Source organism: Bufo bufo, chromosome 4 (genome assembly GCF_905171765.1).
Source record: "Bufo bufo chromosome 4, aBufBuf1.1, whole genome shotgun sequence".
NCBI lineage: Eukaryota > Metazoa > Chordata > Amphibia > Anura > Bufonidae > Bufo > Bufo bufo.
Window position 1 is genome coordinate 421,475,972 of NC_053392.1, and position 23,380 is coordinate 421,499,351.

The 23,380-nt window shown below is 43.9% G+C and overlaps 1 protein-coding gene across 1 annotated transcript in view; it reads left to right on the top strand.

Moving 5' to 3' along the window:
* Positions 1 to 23,380, top strand: part of TBCE (tubulin folding cofactor E) — a 217,405-nt gene that overhangs the window by 85,102 nt on the left and 108,923 nt on the right. Inside the window, exons 7-8 of the mRNA XM_040429306.1 lie at positions 3,515 to 3,617; positions 18,609 to 18,685. Of these exons, the coding sequence (XP_040285240.1) occupies positions 3,515 to 3,617; positions 18,609 to 18,685 (180 nt within the window). The remainder of the gene's footprint in view (positions 1 to 3,514; positions 3,618 to 18,608; positions 18,686 to 23,380) is intronic.

A 23,380-nucleotide genomic window follows, 5' to 3' on the forward strand; every position in this document is an offset into this window, starting at 1 on the left:
GCCCCTGCTGTATACTCCAGGCATCGGTGAAAACACTGATGCCGGTATGTTAATCCCATGTATGCCGCAGTCAAAGCGCATGACCGCGGCATGCAGAGGTTTAGCGGAGGGTACGGGTGCCCTCTGATTCCCAATCAGGTCCCCACGCAGTAGTGGCGGGGACCCGATGGCAGAGAAGGCAAGCCCGATGCCTTCCATAGGCATCGGAGCTTGCCTTCTACGGAAGCCTGTGAGATCCATCCCTTAGGCTGGGTCTCGCAGGCAGGCTGTCAGTATAAAAGCTTACAGCCAATTCATTACAATACAGGTTGTAGAAGTTGAAGTCCCAGAGTGGGGAAAAAATAAGTGTTTTTCATAATAAACAAAATAAAGTTTCAAGTAAAAAAAAAAAAGGAAACCAGACATATTGGGTATTGCTGCGTCCATAACGACCGGCTCTACAATATTATCACATGATTACCCCCTCACCTGAACGCCATAGAAAAAATAAAATATAAAATAAAATCTTTTTTTTTGTCACCTTACATCACAAAAAGTGCAACACCAAGCTATTAAAAAGGCGTATGCCCCCCCCCCACACAATAGTACCCATTAAACTGTCATCTCATCACGCATAAAATGAGACCCTACATAAAACAATCAGGCAAAAAACTAAATATATATATGGCTCTCAGAATATGGAGACATTAAAACAAAAATTTTATTGTGTAAAACTTAAATTTAAAAAAGTATACTTATTAGGTGTTGCCACGTCCATAACGACCTGTTGTATAAAAATATCACATGATCTAACGCCTCAGGTGAACACCGTAAAGAAATAGTGTCAAAAATAAGCAATTTTTTGTCACTTTAAATCACAAAAAGTGTGATACCAAGCAATCAAAAAGTCATATGCACCCTAAAATAGTACCAATCAAACAGTCATCTCATACTGAAAAAAATGAGCCCTTACATAAGACAGGCACCCAAAAAAATAAATAAAAAAATATGGCTTTCATTTTTCTCAAAAATGCTTTATTATGTAAAACTAAAACAACCAAAAAGTCATATTTGGTATTGTTGCGTCCGTAACAACCTGCTTTATAAAAATAGCACATGATCTAACCTGTCAGATGAACATTGTAAAAAACAAAAAATAAAAACTGTGCAAAAACAGCTATTTTTTGTTACCTTGCCTCACAAAAAGTGTAATATAGAGCAACAAAAAATCATATGTACCATAAAATAGTACCAACAAAACAGCCACCTTATCCCATATTTTCCAAAATAGTTTTTTTTTGGAGTTTCTACTCTAGGGGTGCATCAGGGGGTCTTCAAATGTGACATGGCAACTTAAAATTATCCCAGTGAAATCTGCCTTACAAAAACCAAATGGCATTCCTTGCCTTCTGCGCCCTGCCGTGTGCCCGTACAGCTGCCTTCTATGGGTTCCGAGGAGATCCAGCCTCAGGCTGGGTCTCCTAGGCAACCTGTTAGTGTATGACTCAGTGTCATACACTAACAGAGAATGCATTACAATAAAGATGTATTGTAATGAATTGCAGAGGGGATCCGACCCCCAAAAGTAAAGTCCCAGAGTGGGACAGAAATAAAGTTTAAAAAAAAAAAAGTTAAAATAAGTGTTTTCAATTAAAAAAAATAAAAAGTTTCAAGTTAAAAAAGAAAAACAAAAACGCCCCTTTCCCCTGATTTTATAATAAAAATAAAATTAAAATAAAAACCGCACATATTGGGTATCAGCGCGTCTGTAGCGACCGACTCTATAAATATATCACATGATCCACTTCGTCTGATACACCATAAAAAATAAAAACTGTAAAAAAAAATGCCATTTTTGTCACCTTACATCACTAAAAGTTCAACACCAAGCGATCAAAAAGGTGTATGCCCCCAAATAGTACCAATCTAACAGTCACCTCATCCCGCAAAAAATTAGCTCCTACATGAGACAATCGCCCAAAAAAATTTTAAAACTATGGCTCTCAGACTATGGAGACACTAAAACATGATTTTATATATTTTTTTTTTTCAAAAATGCTTTTATTGTGTTAAATGTAAAACAAATAAAATATAAATTTTTGCTATCGCCCCGTCCGTAAAAACCTTCTCTATAAAAATTCCACATGACCTAACCCCTCAGGTGAACACCGTAAAAAAAGTAAAAAAAGCTATTTTTTTTTGTCACCTTATGTAATGGATCTCCTAGCACCCCGACCGGGTACCTCCGTTGATAAATGCTCCCAGTGCCTCCCGAGGACTCCAAGCACTCCGCTCTACACCGATACCACCACAGGAACCAGGAACAGGAACAGCTCTTACAAGAGCTAGGAGTAATAGCCCGGGGAGTATACACGTATAGCAATCCCCACACACATGAGATGAGGCTCTATGTTGAGTGTAAAACAGGAACACTTTATTGAGGGCTACCCGCCCGTATTTATGCAGGTCCCCATCTGGTGTACACGCCCCTAGGGGACCAGAAGGAAGACTGTGACACTGGACAGATACGTAGCACTCAGGATACACAGACACAACACAACCCCACAATGCATCATGGTTTCTTCCTCTCTGCCCTGGAGACACCCGAGGAGCAATTCAATTATCTCTCAGCACAAAGGGAAATCACCAATACACATGTGGGAACAACAGGACAGGAATCACCACCCAAACACACAATGTCACACCCTCACAGCAAACACAGACATTTAACATATTCCCAGATAGCTCAAGTCTGAGTGCATATCATTAGGTGAATAGCACTCAGACAACATGAATACAATTAAATGAGCTATCTGGGTACCCTCACATAACAAAATACAATTGCAAAGACAGATTTAAGCTGTGCGGCCGGTCTGTCTGCTCCTTTAAAGTTAGTATGGGCCATAATCCTGAGGAAAGAGGCTGGTAGCCAGGCCCCTCCGAAACCCAGTGGCGAGGTTGGTTTCGCCACACCTTACATTACAAAAAGTGTAATAGCAAGCGATCAAAGTCATACGCACCCCAAAATTGTACCAATCAGTCATCTCATCCCGCAAAAATGATACCCTACCTAAGAGAATCGCCCAAAGAATGTAAAAAAAACTATGGCTCTCAGACTATGGTGACACTAAAACATGATTTATTTTTTATTTTTTTTGGGGGGGGGGGGGGGGTTGGAGCTGCACTGCAGGGGTTAAAATACTACACTGTGAGTTTTTTTTTTTTTTTTTTTTTCCAGTGCTTTCTGTAGACTTGGGTGTCACTATGCTTAACTCAGGATGTATATATCTGATGTAGTGGGGAGCACTGTGCTGATTGTAGTTTGCAGTGCCAGGGTTGCCTGGATGCAGTAGAGTACACATAAAAGGGTGGAGGGATAGGCATATTTATTTTGTTTTTTTGCCCCTGATCTTTTAAGACCCTACAAAAAGCAACCTTGGTAATAAAGTGAGACTGTTATCACATAGAAGAGTAAACCATGAGTGATTGAACATTATGGATGAGCTTTCATTAATCCTTGTTGTTTCCTTTATAGTGAGAACAGACTTTCTCTTCCATCAAATTCATCTTCATTGGCAAGTTCTTTTGGAACATTGAAAGTCCTGTCCCTTAACCGGACAGGAGTAACATGGAATGAGGTAATCTTGGATTTATGGTAGATAAAGGTACACACTTCATACTATAATACAAGGTGACATCATGTCCTAAAGTCCTTAGAATTTACTTCCTAGCCCTGAGATAGTGAATCAGTCGATTTGACTGTTAAAACTTTTATTGCTCATGATGGAGATAGTTTATACTATGCAGAAACTCTTTTTTTTTTTTTTTTGCTTTTACTAATGGTTCTCTGCAGGTGGTTAGTTGCCCCTTTAATCCACCATTCAGTTAAAGGAGGGATCATACTTACCTGGTCCCCACTGTTGGGTTTGGGTTCTAATGCTCCCAGGCCAGCTCTTCCTCTCCTTGAGATCAACATCTATTGATAGGTGGACACATGACCGCTGCGGCATTGACCTGCACCCATTGCGTGACGTGGCCAGCTGTCATGACGCATGGAGAGCCGTTTACTACTGATGCCTGCGATTAGCTGCAGTGGTGTTGGCTCATTAAAGTCCCACAAGGGGACTAAAAATTATAATAAAGTTTAAAAATGAGGGGCAAATTTATTTAGACTGGCGTTTTAGACGCCGGTCTTAAAGGGGTTTTGCCATCTCAGACAATGGGGGCATATCACTAGGATATGCCCCATTGTCTGATAGGTGCTGGTCCCACCTCTGGGACCCGCACCTACAATGAGAACGAAACGGGGAAATGAACGGAAGGCACACTGCGCATCCGCCCTCCATTCATTTCTATGGGGCTGCTAAAAATAGTCGAGCACTGCCTCGGCTATTTCTGTCTGCCCCATAGAAATGAATAGGAGCAGGAGCCGTACGTGCGTGGTGCGCTCCCAAACACTTGTATAGGAGCAGCAGGGAGCAGTGCTTGGTGGTGGACGGACCCCAGGAAACCGCACCTATCCTAGCGATATGCCCCCATTGTATATGATGGGAATCCCCCTTTAATAAAGCCCTAAGCTGGCGTTGGTTCCGCCGAAGTTATGAAGGGGCGCTGGCCTCTTCATCACTTTGTTGGACCCTCCGCCAGTTCTAAATGTAAGACAGCTTCCTAGCTGTCTTACATTTAGACTTTTTTCTATGCCTAAAACAGCCGTAAAAAATGGTAAATGGTAAATGCCGGCCCGTCCCATCCCTTTCTCGCCCACATCTGGCCTACTATTTTAGACCTGCCGTGATCTGGGAGAAGTCGCAGATTTCAACTCAACTAACTGCTGCGCCTCAATCTGCATCTGAAATATACCTAATTTGGACATATTTCAAATGGATAAATGACTCTCTAAAGTTTTAAAAAAAATAATTCAAAATCTTAAAAATTCTAATCATCCCCCTTTACCAATATTACATATAAAAATAAACATAAATTGTCGCTGTGTCCGAAAATGCCTTCACATGCTGCAGATTTTGTGTCAAAAGTTTCTGCAACTGAAAATCGGTTCTATTCAAATACATAGATTTTTATTCAAGCCTCATTCAGGTGAATGGAACTGATGTTCAGCCGCAGAATTTTGTGTGAGTGCACCTTTAAAATATAAAAAATATTTTCATGTGTGGTGAATGTGGTAAAGGAAGAAAAAGAAAAATGGCTGGTTTGCAGTTTTTTTTGTCACCTCCTCCCCTCCCCCCTAAGGCTACTTTCACACTCGCATGTACTGCAGATCCGTCATGGATCTGAACAAACGCTTCCGTTCAGATATTACAACCGCATGCATCCGTTCAGATTGGATCCTTTGTATTATCTGTAACATAGCCAAAACGGATCCGTCTTGCACACCATTGAAAGTCAATGGGGGATGGATCCGTTTTCTATAGTGCCATATTGTCAGTGAAAACGACAATGTAAGTCAATGGGGACACAATGTAAGTCAATGGGGACAGATCCGTTTGCCTCCGCATCGTCAGGCGGACACCAAAACACTGCAAGCAGCTTTTTGGTGTCCGCCTCCAGAGCGGAACGGAGGCAAACTGATGCATTCTGAACGGATCCTTATCCATTCAGAATGCATTAGGGCAAAACTGATCCGTTTTGGACCGCTTGTGAGAGCCCTGAATGGATCTCACAAACGGAATCCAAAACGCCAGTGTGAAAGTAGCCTAAAAAATGGAATAAAAAGTGGTCAAAAAATGTACCCCACAAAAAACTGAAGCTTGCTCCACAAAAAACAAGCCCTCACATAGCACTGTGGACAGAAATATTAAGTTATGGGTGTCAGAATATGGTGAAACAAAGAAAAAAGAAAATAAAGAGAGAGAGTGGAGCCTTCTGGGGGGTTATAGTTCAAAAACAGCTAGCATGCAAGGTTACTAACATACTAGTTGTAAACCTTAAAGGGGTTATCCCATGAAAAGTATAGGGTAGGTGAAAAACGTTGGGTCAGTGGGGTCTAACCACTGGGACACTCTAGGCATCTGGATAAGAGATGGTGCCTGATATCCTCTCTGAATAGAATTGGGGTGCAGATCTTAGTTCATCTTGCTATTCACTTCTATAGGACTGACGTAGAAGTGAATTTTAAGTGGGGGCCTGATTTGCAGTGCCACTCCATTGAGAGAATGGACTTTGGCCTCTTTGTTCCTGGGATCCTTGGGATACGTGACTGAATTCTTTTCATGAGATAACCCTAAGAAACTGTTACAGGTGGCTAAACTGCAGGAATGGAATACAATTTACAGTACAAAGATGAAGGCCTCAATATGATGGACAATCAGGCAGGGAGTTGTGGTCATGTAAAGTTGTCTTTTCGCTGAAGTGCTTTTTTTTTTTTAAATGAAAAGGTTTGAGATTTTCTAATACATTGGCGGAGACTTATCAAAACTGGTGTAAAGAAAAACATGCTTAGTGCCCATAGCAACCAATCAGATTCCACCTCTCATTTTTCAGAGCTCTGTCGGAATATTTATGCTGTCTCCGATTGAGTCTATATTATTTATGTGAATAAATTAGAATCTGTAATAAAGGAGATTCTAATCTATTATCATAAATACCAAGCTAAAACGAGCTCGTGATCTGCGTTGAATTGAAGACAAAACCCAGTTACAAACAAAATATATATAATTTATTAATACAATTCTAGTACAAAATATTATATAATATAATGTAAAGTGGGTAATGATCAAATTCTTATCAATTGAAAATCAATAACAATAGATTAATAATGATAAACAATATTTCATTATGAAAACTCAAGATAATTCCACCGAATATACTCTAATTACAGATATCTTAATAACTCAACTCCTTAACCGTACCCTTGATCTCTCCCAGCCAACAGATAGATTAGATATTCCGAAAATTTCCTTATACATATAGATATTTTCAACTATATAGAACTAGAACAAAATCAGTTCTTTATTTTTTTTTTTATACTGAACAAAATTTAGATTTTGATACTGCAGTTACAAGATCCAACTCAATTCAGTACAAATATGGTTAATGCAATATGTATATGTATAATATAAAGCTTCCGTATAAAAATGTATACTATACCGGATGATCTGACTGGAAAGATCAACGTCACGGTTCAGGGATACAACCGGGATGGAATTGCTTGGATAGTAGGATAGCTGGTCAGATGGCTTCCCCAGGTATCAAAAAGTGGATCTCTGGTTAAAAAAAGGGATTCCAAAGATGGATCCTTCTGTCCTCAAGATGACCATCTGAAGCTGATTTCAGAAGCTCTCGATCACCCCTCCTCTGTAGTCCCATACCATCTTTTATTCCATTTTGGAAAGGGATTAGTCAAGTTTTATCATTAACTAGTGACATCATTTGATAACTAATAGGACCTCCCATAATGAATTTTACACTCTAAACCTTAATCTTAACCTAACACTAGGTGGCACTAGTACTCCATATAAAAATTGAGGCACTTATCTCTCTCCTTTATATTCTCTTATTCATTTAACTAAGATAAACTTTAAATAATGTTTTAGACAAAACCTTGAGGCGATCTGAAATAGACAATGACTTTTGTATTTAGGCAAACATCTAGTCTTCCTCTTAATCTTCTGACCAGACCTAATTAATTCAAGATACACATTACCACACCTGGGTCTACATCTCTCTCCATTCAACAAATCCTTAAAGGGCTTCTGTCACCCCACTAAAGTGATATTTTTTTTTTGGGGCTAGTTAAATTAGTTATATTGCGATATATGAAAATATAATGGTGTTACTTACTTTGATCCAGCAGTTTCTTCCAAAAACGAAGTTTTATAATATGTAAATTAGGTCTCTACCAGCAAGTAGGGCGGCTACTTGCTGGTAGCTGCTGCAGAAAACCGCCCCCTCGTCGTGTTGATTGACAGGGCCAGCCGGGATCTCCTCCTCCGGCCAGCCCTGTCGGCATTTCAAAAATCCCGCGCCGGTGTTCATTCGGCGCAGGCGCTCTGAGATGAGGAGGCTCGTCTCCTCAGCACTCCCTCAGTGCGCCTGCGCCGATGACGTCTTCTATTTTGGTGATGTCATCGGCGCAGGCGCACTGAGGGAGTTCTGAGGAGGCGAGCCTCCTCATGTCAGAGCGCCTGCGCCGAATGAACACAGGCGCGGGATTTTTGAAATGCCGACAGGGCTGGCCGGAGGAGGAGATCCCGGTTGGCCCTGTCAATCAACACGACGAGGGGGGCGGTTTTCTGCAGCAGCTACCAGCAAGTAGCCGCCCTACTTGCTGGTAGAGACCTAATTTACATATTATAAAACTTCGTTTTTGGAAGAAACTGCTGGATCAAAGTAAGTAACACCATTATATTTTCATATATCGCAATATAACTAATTTAACTAGCCCCAAAAAAAAAAATCACTTTAGTGGGGTGACAGAAGCCCTTTAAGGAAAGAGATCATTAACTTGTGCTAGTTTCAGTCATGTATTTTGGAATTACATAGGAATAAATACTTTAATTCTAACCTTAAAATTGAATATATATAAAGCACACATATTTAAATTTAAATCAATTATTAAAAAAAACGGATTTCGCTAATATAGGTTAATCACCAATAACATTCATCTCTTTCTATTCCCTGCATCTAATTTGACTCAACAGATTTCTAGGTAACTTATCTGCGTCAATATCTTTATTGAATCTGTCTAAGCCTCTTCCTACAACAAGGAGATTTTTGTATAACTTACCAGTAAAATCTCTTTCTCGCTCGTCATTGGGGGGACACAGAAACCGTGGGTATAGCTATGTCCTCTAGGAGGCGTTGACACTAGTAAAAGCTGTTAGCTTCTCCCCTGACAGCTATACCCCCTCCAGCCTGGAGAGAGAGCTTCAGTTTGTGAACACGCAGTAGGAGAAGCAAGCCAACCAAGAAAAAACATGGAACACCAACCATGCCAAAAGACCCAATGGGGTTCTAACCAGCAACCGCCACAACTGTGGCCGAACAACAATACTCGGTGGGTGCTGTGTCCCCCAATGAAGAGCGAGAAAGAGATTTTACTGGTAAGTTATACAAAAATCTCCTTTTCTCGCCCATATTCATTGGGGGACACAGAAACCGTGGGACATTTAAGAGCAGTCCACGGGGAGGGAAAAAACCACAGACCCATGGAAGCAAGCGTCCCTGCTGGTATCTAAGAAAACTGCCGCCTGCAAGACCAAGCGGGCTAAGCAGCGGCCGCCGATGCATAAGAATGCACCTGGTAAAATTTTGTGAATCTGTGTAAGGAGGACCGGTAGCCGCGTTACACAACCGCGCAGCCGAAGAGCGATGCCTCAGAGCCCAAGAAGCGCCCACCGCTCAGTGGAGCGACCCGAGACACCTAAGGGCGGAACCCCACATCGGGTGCGGAATGGTACAGCATTTGCAGACCGAATCCATCGTGCAATTGCCACCTTAAGGCTGCCAATCCTTTGCGTGGAACCTCCGGATGACAAAGAAAAAGGGGGTTCCGTACGCCGGAAGGGACTGGAGGCTGCCAATAATGATCAGAGCCCTGATGTCAATGACGTAACTCCCTTCCCTAGGGAGTGAAGGAGAGGGACAATGAAGGAAGGACAATTTCTACATTGATGTGGAAGACAGAGACCACCTTCAGGAGAAAAAAGGGATGGGTCGGAGAACCGCCTTATCCTTGTGAAGACCCAGGAAGGGTTCTCTGCAAGAGAGCACCCCCAACTCGAACACCCGTCTGATGGATGTGAGCGCCACAAGAAAAAACTACCTTCTAGGACAGGAGCCGGAGAGATATCTCCCCAAGGGCTCAAAGGGAGAAGACTGGAACGCTGAGAGAACTATATTCAGATCCCAAGGCGATAAAGGACGGTACGGAGGAACCGCATGTGCCACTCCCTGAAGGAAAGTTTCCAATGGCACCAGAGGACGCTGGAAGCTGCCCCAGCACAGAAGCGCCAACACCTGACCCATCAAGAAAACTAAGGGCTAAACGAAAGTCCAACCCTGATTGTAGAAAGGATAGGATCGTGGAGAGAGAAAAAACGGAGTGAAGGAATTTCCCGGCTTTCACAGAAGCCCAGGAGGACCGCCAGATCCTATAATAGATCCTGGGCGGTGCAGGCTTCCAAGCCTGAATCATAGTGCGGATGACGTCCGCCGAAAAAACTTCTTCCACCTCAGGATGACAGTTTTAATAGCCACGCCGTCAACCAAGACCCTAAATGCCGATGCAAGACCGGACCCTGAAAGAAGGTCGTCTCTGAGGGCAGTGACAAGGGACATCGCCTAGAAGGAGAACAAGATCGGCATACCACGCGCGACGGGGCTAACCCAGAGCGACTAGGATTTGTCAGAATGCCCTCCATCTGATCCTCCGTAGAACCCTGGGTAGGAGAGAAGAAACACGTAAGGAGGGAGAACTCCCGCCAAGGAGATGTCAGGGCATCCATGTCGTATGTTTCCGGAACTCCTGCTCGGGAGAGAAGGTGGGGAGCTTTCGTGTAGATACCGTTAGCACACCCAGACCAATGGAAGGAGTCCACATAGAAGGAGGGATGTGGAGGTTGCCACGGCCCACCAGTCGGGACCGGAGCGCGTCTGGAATGGAAGGCCATCAAAAGAATACCCCTTGCAGATGCAGATGAGGGAAGGTAGTAACATAGGAACTACCACAGTATGCGGGGTGTCTATGAATCATGATCCAGAGGAGGAAAAGGACAGGGGAAGAATAGGCTAGGTCCAAGCCCATTTCCCGTTTGAGACTGGCGCTATACAGAAGTAGCCAAGGATTTCAGTTGTAGAAGAGTCCATCAACTGACGAAAAACTGAACAGACAGAACCCAAGCATGTAGTGGTACGCAATACCGCTCCCACAGTAGTAGCCAGCGCTCGCCCCGTCAGCGCAAAAAACTGAGAGGGAAGCCTGACTATCCGTAGAAGCCACGTACCATACTGCCCCAGTTTAAGTAGATCAACCTTAAAGACTCTACCTGGAACGACGCTGAAAGGAGCAACTGCCAAGCTGGCGCCAGGGTAGGGCCCCTCCTGAGGGGATGTCCCACTGCAGCGACCACGAATTCAAGCATTAGAGAAAGGCTGCACCTGTGGAGGAGAACACACTGTAGCTGCTACCAGAGTGCCAGCATAACCACTTTCCCAGAGAAGGAGGAGTGGTGGATAGAGAATAGTCAGTAAAGCACTTGACTCGCTGGAACGTACACACCATATATGTATAATGGTGTGTACGCACTACTACTGATGCGGACAATATCATGACCGACTGGAACAATGAAGACCCATGGAGATGGAAGTATCTAGGATACAAGTGATGCTAGTAAACCCCCTGTGCCGTATCTGAAGATATTTAATTATTCCCCCGCTAATGGATCACTTGCGAAAGGGGGTAAGGCAGGCAGGAAGCACAGTGATGTGCAACACTCCGCTTATGGGAGGATAGCGCGACAGTCGGACCGTATCCAATGGTGGTGCAATTACCCTACCTATGGAAGGTGGAATGCGTACGGAGTACTTAAGCCAGTGGTAGGGAAAATACCCCACCTAAGAAGGGGGGTTAATGCCCACGGCGAGAACTAGTGCATATGGCGAGTCCTGTACCCTGTGGGGAGTGCAATTAGCACCTAAATAAGGGGGTAATGCATACAGCACACCTTGTAACCAGTGATAATGTCATCCCGCCACCTGTGGAAGTAGCTAATGAATACAGCAGGTACTAAACCCAGTGGCGATGCAATTCCGCCACCTACAGAAGGGGGAATGTATACGTCCAGCACTGAAACAGTGTTATTGCACCTAGTCCACCTATGACAGGGAACAATGTATAAGGTCAGTACTGTATCCCAAAGTAGTGCAATTACTCTGCCTAAGGAAGGGGGGTAATGCCTACGACAAGTGCTGCTGGCCACCGTAGACGCAATCTTAGGGGATTGCTTTGGATTCATGTCAGGGTCTGAATCAGTGATTCTCCTCCTCCCCCACCCCCCTCCCTCGGACGGACCCGCTCCTGTGAGAGAGGGTGCGCCTGAGCATGACCCGGGGAGGAAGAGAGGGGGTGTGGAGATATTCGAGCAGAAGATGACCTGCTGTGGTCCACTAGCGTGCAGGTCTGCGCTTCAGAACCTCGCCCCTGGCAGATGCGGACTGCGCAGGTGGGGGCTTAGCAACCAAACTACCCAGGGGGTGGAATGGGAACAGAGGTCCTATATAAAATTGGGCCGGCTGAGAATCATCAACCAAACGACCCGGAAGGGTGGATTGGGAACAGGGGTCCTGTATAAAATTGCGCCGACTGAGAATTATCAACCAAACGACCCCAGAGGGAGGATTGGGAAGTTCCAGTTGTCTCCCACTGGAATTGCGCAGGTGGGGAATTACCAACCAAACGACCCAGGAGGGTGGACTGGGAATGTCAGAGGTCCCTTATTGAATACGCTGGTGGAGAATTATCAACCAAACGACCCGGAGGGTGGTTTGGGAATTCCAGAGGTTCTCCACTGTATGGCGCAGGTGGAGAATTATCAACCAAATGGCCCCGGAGGACGGATTGGGAATCCTGCGGAGATCCCTCACTGAATTGCGCAGGTGGAGAACGATCAACCAAACGACCCCAGAGGGTGGATTTGGAATTCCAGAGGTTCTCCGCTGTATTGAGCAGGTGGAGAATTATTAACTAAACGGCCCGGGAGGACGGATTGGGATCCAGCAGTGGTCCGTCACTGGATTGCACAGGTAAAGAATCATCAACCAAAACGACCCCGGAGGGCGGATTGGGAACTATGCGAGGTCCCCCTTTACCCGAGATAGGGCACGGGCCCAGTGTGGGACCACACAGACCGGGTGGCCCTGCGGATGAGGAGGGGGACCCGTATGGACACACATTTCCTTTATTATTATTATTTTATTTTATTTATTTTATTTTTTTATTTTTTTTAAATAGGAAGACGGCAGGAAGGGGTTAAATCCTCCACTCATGTACAGTGTACCTAGGGGAAGAACCCCAGATAATCATGCCGGTAGGTGGTCATGAAGGGTTAAGGCAGTCTCAACTTCTCAAGACCGGCCAGCAGGTGACTGGGGGAGAAGGGCCCCGCCCACGAAGGCTGCGATCCAAGCAAGCTGCCACACGGCTTTTCAGAGAGTGCCGCCGTCTTCCCCCCCCCCCCCCCCCCCCCGAATGCTGCGCCGGCCGTGTCGCAGACGGGTCGGGCAGAGAAAGGTGCGGGCCTGAACACCATGCGGTGCACTGCTGATTAAGTAACTGCACTGTAGACCCATGGCCGGCCGAATGAAATGGCTGGCCTGGAAGGGTTAAAAAAAAAAAACACAGAGAGCAGGAGGCAGTGCTTAGCTGGCTCTGGAGGAGGGGGAACAGCTAGGCGGGAGAATTTTGCGCCAGCTCCCCCCTCCGAACAGTTGTGGCCTAGTGTGCCGCCAAACCAGGCCCAGTTAACACATGTCCGCCGGGAGTCACTGCCGGACGGCCCGGGGGAAGAAAAGGGGGGTTATGAGTCGGAGCCGCCCCCGGGAGGAAACGGATACTGCCAGTGCTAAGGGGGAATGCAGTGCTGATGTATAAACTGTGACCGCAGCGCCATCTCGCCCCTGGCTGAGAGTTGCGGCCCCGATTTCTCCATATTAACCCCCTATTAGTGCCCCGATTCCTCCTCCATATTAACCCCCTATTAGCCGTCCACCGGCCTAGGGCGGAGTGAGAGGGACTGTTATAGGGGTCTTGAGAGATAATAAGGGCCCCTGGCAGCTTGTGCCTGCTGTGTCCCCCTAGTTAACCCTGAGGGCAGGAGAACACTATGCCGAGAGGGAGACGGGTGAAGGGCACCAGGGGAGAACCATGCCAAGAGGGAGGGGGGGAGGGGTTAATACTTACCTAGTCCCGTATACTCGCCTCATCTTCTGTCCAGCCGCCATCTTCACCCCTCTGATCCAGCAGGGTCACCCCTTCAGCTACTGGCACCGTAGTGGCAGGATGCTGGAAAAGGGGGGCTTGGATGGGTGACCCCTTGGCTGGCGGGATGCAGGGGAGCGAGGCTGCCCTGGTCCGCCTTGTCTTCTGTGGGGGAAGCAGCAGTGCGGCACAACGGCACTGGCGCAACTCGACCCCGGGAGAATAGGAAGGCAAGGCGACCATCTGAAAAAGAAGGAAAAAAATAAACTAAAATAAAAAATCTTCAAGAGATCCCTGCAGAGCAGGGAGGTCTTGCCTCCTATTGACACTAGAAAAAACTGAAGCTCTCTCTCTCCAGGCTGGAGGGGGTATAGCTGCCAGGGGAGGAGCTAACAGCTTTTACTAGTGTCAACGCCTCATAGAGCACATAGCTATACCCACGGTTTCTGTGTCCCCCAATGAATATGGGCGAGAAAACCAGACTATGGAAACCCTCCTAAGTTTTATAAACAAAAGTCTTCACATAAATCTAATCTTTGGTAATTGAAAAATATCAATTCAGACCAACAGGGCTTCTCTTTTCAAAGTTCCTATTCAGATACCTATGTAGGCCTTATTTGATGGACTCTTATTAACATCAAAAGTTCTGACAGCTCCTTTCAAAAATGAAAGGTGGAATCTGATTAGGTGCTATCGGCAACTAAGCTAGTTTTCCATTACACCAGTTTTAATAAATCTCATCCATTGTGTTCTTAAAGGAGTTGTGCAGGCAATATATATTGATGTTCTATCCTCAGGATAGGTCATCAATATCTGATTGGCAGGGGTCTGAAACCTGGCACCCTGCTGATCACCTGCTTGAAGAGGAGGCTCCATGTGAGCTCTACATTCTGTTCATTAGGCCTCATGCACACGACTGTTGTTGTGGTCCGCATCCGAGCCGCATTTTTTGCGGCTTGGGTGCGGACCCATTCACTTGAATGGGACTGCAAAAGATGCGGACAGCACTCTGTGCTCCATTCACTTGCAATTACACTGTGCAGCCGCTGCAAGGGAGACATCGCGTAGTGTAATGAAGAGTAAGCAGCGCTCGCATGGAGCCTTCTCTTCAAGCAGGTGATCAGCAGTGTGCCAGGTTTTAGACCGCTGCCAATCAGATATTGATTACCTATTGTCAGGGATTGCTCTCTGAAGCAGGCCGGCGGTGACAGATTCTGGTGCAGACAACAGGAAATGGTTCAAATCAGGTTCCACTTTATTGTGGCACAAACGTAAAATTTCCCTTTAATGATCGCAGATGGCTACACCTGGAGCTAGGGGAAAACATGTCCTGGAATGGGGTGGACTGGGGAGGTCCCTCTACCAAGCCTACCTTCCCCAGTCCAATAAAATCCAGCCCATAAACTACTAAAGAAAATAGCTGAAGACAGCACCATTCTGGATCTTACCTCACCCAGTTGAGGAACCTGGGTGAGATTGTCGGGGGGTAATAATTCAATTAAGAATTATTAATTATGGTCATAAAAATAATTAACCATAAAAAAATAATGGTGAATTGTAGACAACCTAATTGATACAATTCACATCCGAGTCCGACTATTTCCTCAGATAACTAAGTTCTTTTTGACGTGAAATGACGTTAATGATAAAATGTAGTTCTGCATTATACAATAATACACAGGTATTATAAAAATATGCAGATTTATTGGTTATAAGATTATAAACATATATAAGTAAATAAACACAATGATACATGCAAATTAATATATATAGCGTTCATATAAAGCATTACAAGCTTAACAATACATGTGAGTGGAAATAACTTGTCACATTATAACCAAGCTATTATTAGGTTAGGATATCAAAATATGAACATAAGTTATATATATTACTTCTGTTCAGAGAAAACCTTATGATATCAAGATGGGCATATCTAATCCTAGACATCATTATAGAATGCTAAATACATTCTGCCCCCCCTAACCAACTACACATCACATGACTTCAAGATGGGCAAATCCATTCAAGGATATAACTTAGAAGAGATAACTGTATCCTTCCGCCCCATCCTGGACTATTTTCACATATGACTTTGGCAAGACTATTAAGACAAATAACAGGGATCTAGGATCTTAAATGGAAAGGATTTGAAACAAGTCTTTCCTGTGGGAATCCCATCACTTTAGCTTGGCGAAGAATGTTCTATCAATAAATATATATATATATATATATATATATATATATATATTAATGCTTTGCTAGATTATGAGTCTAGATTCTTCTGCAGGTAGAATGAAGCCTCACAATATCCTAAGACTACATCTCAATATGGAGATGATCAATTAATTTAATTATTTATTTATTCGCCAATCTAGATGGTATAATTTCACCCACACTATCAAATTAGTCTTAATAAAATGAAATGTCATTTTCTGTGTCTCTTACCAAGTCCTAGTAGGAATCTCACTTCTGCTCCTAGGAAAGCTGGGTGGTCCATCATAGTGCATCTCACCATGGCTTTCATCTTGATAGACCTCTCTAGAGAGCTCCACTTCTCTTCGCTCTCTCTCTCTTTCTCCTCTCTTTTCTCCTCCTTTCCTGTGTATGGTTTATGATCACAAACTTATCAGTTAGACACACCTTCCTAGTTTGGAACTTTCCAATCATTGTCGGATGGGCGTGCCCATTGATAAAAATGACATCATAACCCTACCCAGAATGCACTTTTGCTACTGTTGTAATGTCACCTACTGATACCTAGGTGGCACTACTGTATAAGCTATTTGCATCATAGCATAAAGGGTAAACTTATGTAAGTCTGAATATACATTTTGACCTTAGAAGCTTTAATTCAAAGCTATAGGGATTAATTCTGACACTTGTAGCAATTAGAGACAGACCTCTAGGCGTCTCTCTAAAAGTTTCTCACACTGTTGATTTATGGACTCATAAATAACTTGAATGGCTTTGTTTTCTCACAGAGATATCAGTACCTCCTCTGTCATACCAAAGATGTGATTAATGGTTACAAAATACACATCTTTACAGACACTCTTTTAGAGACAGATATTCCTAATGAGAAATATATATATACTGGATACATGTTGTCTTCGTAACATATAACAATATAATATAAACAAATATATATATATATATATATATATATATATATATATATATATGTCCTACTGATTGTCTTATGCTAAGGACTAACTAAGGCTCATTAAATGAATACATACATATTATATATTTTTCTTCATTAATAAATGCCTAATTGTATAGGTAATTATCACCAGCTGCATAGAGCTTATCTTTATCTCCCATCATAAATTTAAAAGTAAACAAGGAGGCCTCTTCTCAGACTGGTACATTCATGAGAAAAATAACACTGAAGCTTTGTGTGACCTTAATTTGGCCCACTTAAGACATACAAATTTGCAACTATAGTCGAGCATGGCTCTTAAAGGCAATGAACATCCATCTTGACAATAATGAATTGGATATCAATGTATTTACCTATGAAAAGGCACAACAAGATATACACCCCTTCCAGGACTTTACCATATACTTTCCTGTTCACATTACCACACTATCCTGAGAATAGGTCATCAATATATATAGCCTGCACAACCACTTTAAGTTGCACTGTGTACAAATGAAAAGGTATGGGACTCATACATTGTTTTATTAAATTATGCTTTCTCCACCCGATGCTCTGCAGGACAGTGCTCTGGTGACAGTAATGGAAGTGGCAGGCATGTGATGTATCCGTATTATCCCCTGCTGGTGCATGCACAAACATGCAGTACCAATTAAGCATGTGTACGTTTGTTCAATAAAAGTTTTTAGATTAGTTAAATGGGTTGTCCCATTAAAAAGACTTATCCTCTATCCACAAGATGGGGGATAAGTGTCTGATCAGCGGGGGTCCAACAGCTGGGGACCCTGCCGATCATGAGAATGGGAATCTGTTATCCACCATTTGAAGTCACGCCTATGCCTGTGCTCCATTCAGCTCTCTGGGGCTTCTGGAGATACAGCAAACAAGCATTTGTGTCTGTAGATCTATTCATATGTAGAACACAAGCTCCCATTCTCCTGGCAGCGGATGGGGGTCCCCTGATGTTCAGACACTTACATATATTCTGTGGTTAGGTGATCAGTTGTCTTAAAATGGTATAAAAGTACTGTCATCCTCGTGCTGGTTCATAGAGACTAAACCATAATATCCATTCCACAGGGTCCCCATGAGTTCAGGTACAGTTATTACTCTATTATCAGTGGACAAGTGAGAATGGTCCTGCCGTCAAGTGACTGCCCTCTATTCTGTGCATTAGAAAAGCAAGAATCTTTTGACAGATGCAGCTTACTTTATGATTGAGAAACTGCTCATCAGTTGTGGATAGCACAGTGTCTGCTCTGGAATAATAATGGTAATATGAGACAGGAGGGAGATGGAGCTGCAGTCTACCCAGTCTAATACACTTCTTCACTCATAAGATGAATCGCATAATGAAGAAGACTGCAGGAGAAAGTGTTTACATTTATTCCAGGACAAGATTGCGGGGCGGCATACAGATTACTGATCCAATGTCAGCAGCAGGTGTTAAATACATCAATTAATGTATCGGCCTTGCAGGAGGTGACAATTTCCTTTTATGAAACTGAGTATTTTCATCATTTTTGTATCTGAAAGGTTTTACAGTGTGCTGTTATGTGGCCTGCACTTGAGGAGTTGTATCTGACTTCAAACAACATCACTAGTTTAAAAAGGTAAAGTCTTAAGCTGAAAGATATCATCAAAATTTACTAGGATGCAGCACATACTGTAACCTCTGTGTATGATTTTATAATTCACCATTTATATTTATGGCTTATAGAATGACTGACTTACAAATCTTCATCCCGTTCACAGTATTTATTAGTCACTTCTTCCTTGGCACAGTGTGTTTCTCATCTGCGTCAACTGAGCGCTACACAATTGTGATAAAAAATGTGCACAAGCTCCTTCAAATTTTCCAACATAGTATAGCAGTAATGCAACTCCAAGTAATACATGTTTCCAGTTTTTGTTCATGTCTTTGCTTTTGGAGCAGTGTGCTGCTACATATACTGTTTGCTTTTGTATGACAGCCACAATCGTGTGCATCTGCACTTTATTACATACTGTTCGGTGGTGCCGGTCTAATTTTATTTCTTTCATCGGAGAACACATGCAAGAACATAGGTGTAGCTGCCACATCCTGAAGTTGGACACGAAGTAAAAAATGTTTTAGCTCCTCTGACCTACAGAAACTAAGCTAAAACAGTTTTACTTTAGTTTCTCTAGGAGGCAGACATACCTGCTTTGCAGGTCTGCTATATATTTATTTTTATTTTTTATATGGGCATGCAAAATGCAGCAGCAGCTCCCTGTTCCCCCGCTGGTGAGTAGCGAGACCAGTGCCACCAAACCTCCTGCTTGTTCCAACCTTCAGAAGGCAAGGAAGTATGGCAAACCAACAAAGGATTTGGACCCCTGCCAATCTCATATTAACCTCCTCAGGACCGCTGTACGCAGGATTGCGTCTTTGTGGCGGCCCTGCTCTTCTGGGTGGACGCGCCGGCGCGTCCTCTCGCGAGACGCGAGATTTCCTGTGAACGCGCGCACACAGGCGCGCGCGCTCACAGGAACGGAAAGTAAGAGAGTTGATCTCCAGCCTGCCAGCGGCGATCGTTCGCTGGCAGGCTGGAGATGTGTTTTTTTTAACCCCTAACAGGTATATTAGAAGCTGTTTTGATAACAGCGTCTAATATACCTGCTACCTGGTCCTCTGGTGGTCCCCTTTGTTTGGATCGACCACCAGAGGACACAGGTAGCTCAGTAAAGTAGCACCAAGCACCACTACACTACACTACACCCCCCCCCCCCCCCGTCACTTATTAACCCCTTATTAGCCCCTGATCACCCCATATAGACTCCCTGATCACCCCCCTGTCATTGATTACCCCCCTGTCATTGATCAACCCCCTGTAAAGCTCCATTCAGACGTCCGCATGATTTTTACGGATCCACTGATAGATGGATCGGATCCGCAAAACGCATCCGGACGTCTGAATGAAGCCTTACACGGGCGTGATCAATGACAGGGGGGTGATCACCCCATATAGACTCCCTGATCACCCCCCTGTCATTGATTACCCCCCTGTCATTGATCACCCCCCCTGTAAAGCTCCATTCAGATGTCCGCATGATTTTTACGGATCCACTGATAGATGGATCGGATCCGCAAAACGCATCCGGACGTCTGAATGAAGCCTTACACGGGCGTGATCAATGACTGTGGTGATCACCCCATATAGACTCCCTGATCACCCCCCTGTCATTGATTACCCCCCTGTAAAGCTCCATTCAGATGTCCGCATGATTTTTACGGATGCACTGATAGATGGATCGGATCCGCAAAACGCATCCGGACGTCTGAATGAAGCCTTACAGGGGCGTGATCAATGACTGTGGTGATCACCCCATATAGACTCCCTGATCCCCCCCCAGTCATTGATTACCCCCCTGTCATTGATTACCCCCCTGTAAAGCTCCATTCAGACGTCCGCATGATTTTTACGGATCCACTGATAGATGGATCGGATCCGCAAAACGCATCCGGACGTCTGAATGAAGCCTTACACGGGCGTGATCAATGACTGTGGTGATCACCCCATATAGACTCCCTGATCACCCCCCTGTCATTGATTACCCCCCTGTAAAGCTCCATTCAGATGTCCGCATGATTTTTACGGATGCACTGATAGATGGATCGGATCCGCAAAACGCATCCGGACGTCTGAATGAAGCCTTACAGGGGCATGATCAATGACTGTGGTTATCACCCCATATAGACTCCCTGATCACCCCCCTGTCATTGATCACCCCCCCCCCCTGTCATTGATTACCCCCCTGTAAAGCTCCATTCAGATGTCCGCATGATTTTTACGGATGCACTGATAGATGGATCGGATCCGCAAAACGCATACGGACGTCTGAATGAAGCCTTACACGGGCGTGATCAATGACTGTGGTTATCACCCCATATAGACTCCCTGATCACCCCCCTGTCATTGATCACCCCCCTGTCATTGATCACCCCCCTGTCATTGATCACCCCCCTGTCATTGATCACCCCCCCTGTCATTGATCACCCTCTGTAAGGCTCCATTCAGACATTTTTTTGGCCCAAGTTAGCGGAATTATTATTATTTTTTCTTACAAAGTCTCATATTCCACTAACTTGTGTCAAAAAATAAAATCTCACATGAACTCACCATACCCCTCACGGAATCCAAATGCGTAAAAGTTTTTAGACATTTATATTCCAGACTTCTTCTCACGCTTTAGGGCCCCTAGAATGCCAGGGCAGTATAAATACCCCACATGTGACCCCATTTCGGAAAGAAGACACCCCCAGGTATTCCGTGAGGGGCATATTGAGTCCATGAAAGATTGAAATTTTTGTCCCAAGTTAGCGGAACGGGAGACTTTGTGAGAAAAAAATTAAAAATATCAATTTCCGCTAACTTGTGCCAAAAAAAAAAAAATTTCGATGAACTCGCCATGCCCCTCATTGAATACCTTGGGGTGTCTTCTTTCCAAAATGGGGTCACATGTGGGGTATTTATATTGCCCTGGCATTCTAGGGGCCCCAAAGCGTGAGAAGAAGTCTGGTATTCAAATGTCTAAAAATGCCCTCCTAAAAGGAATTTGGGCACCTTTGCGCATCTAGGCTGCAAAAAAGTGTCACACATCTGGTATCGCCGTACTCAGGAGAAGTTGGGGAATGTGTTTTGGGGTGTCATTTTACATATACCCATGCTGGGTGAGATAAATATCTTGGTCAAATGCCAACTTTGTATAAAAAAATGGGAAAAGTTGTCTTTTGCCAAGATATTTCTCTCACCCAGCAAGGGTATATGTAAAATGACACCCCAAAACACATTCCCCAACTTCTCCTGAATACGGCGATACCACATGTGTGACACTTTTTTGCAGCCTAGGTGGGCAAAGGGGCCCATATTCCAAAGAGCACCTTTAGGATTTCACAGGTCATTTACCTACTTACCACACATTAGGGCACCTGTAAAATGCCAGGGCAGTATAACCACCCCACAAGTGACCCCATTTTGGAAAGAAGACACCCCAAGGTATTCCGTGAGGGGCATGGCGAGTTCCTAGAATTTTTTATTTTTTGTCACAAGTTAGTGGAAAATGCTGATTTTTTTTTTTTTTTTTTTTTTCATACAAAGTCTCATTCCACTAACTTGTGACAAAAAATAAAAACTTCCATGAACTCACTATGCCCATCAGCGAATACCTTGGGGTCTCTTCTTTCCAAAATGGGGTCACTTGTGGGGTAGTTATACAGCCCTGGCATTCTAGGGGCCCAAATGTGTGGTAAGGAGTTTGAAATCAAATTCTTTAAAAAATGACCTGTGAAATCCGAAAGGTGCTCTTTGGAATATGGGCCCCTTTGCCCACCTAGGCTGCAAAAAAGTGTCACACATCTGGTATCTCCGTACTCAGGAGAAGTTGGGGAATGTGTTTTGGGGTGTCATCTTACATATACCCATGCTGGGTGAGAGAAATATCTTGGCAAAAGACAACTTTTCCCATTTTTTTATACAAAGTTGGCATTTGACCAAGATATTTATCTCACCCAGCATGGGTATATGTAAAAAGACACCCCAAAACACATTCCTCAACTTCTCCTGAATACAGAGATACCAGATGTGTGACACTTTTTTGCAGCCTAGGTGGGCAAAGGGGCCCATATTCCAAAGAGCACCTTTCAGATTTCACAGGTCATTTTTTACAGAATTTGAATTTAAACTCCTTACCACACATTTGGGCCCCTAGAATGCCAGGGCAGTATAACTACCCCACAAGTGACCCAATTTTGGAAAGAAGAGACCCCAAGGTATTCGCTGATGGGCATAGTGAGTTCATGGAAGTTTTTATTTTTTGTCACAAGTTAGTGGAATATGAGACTTTGTATGAAAAAAAATAAAAAATAAAAAATCATCATTTTCCACTAACTTGTGACAAAAAATAAAAAATTCGAGGAACTTGCCATGCCCCTCACGGAATACCTTGGGGTGTCTTCTTTCCAAAATGGGGTCACTTGTGGGGTAGTTATACTGCCCTGGCATTCTAGGGGCCCAAATGTGTGGTAAGGAGTTTGAAATCAAATTCTGTAAAAAATGACCTGTGAAATCCGAAAGGTGCTCTTTGGAATATGGGCCCCTTTGCTCACCTAGGCTGCAAAAAAGTGTCACACATCTGGTATCTCCGTACTCAGGAGAAGTTGCGGAATGTGTTTTGGGGTGTCATTTTACATATACCCATGCTGGGTGAGAGAAATATCTTGGCAAAAGACAACTTTTCCCATTTTTTTATACAAAGTTGGCATTTGACCAAGATATTTATCTCACCCA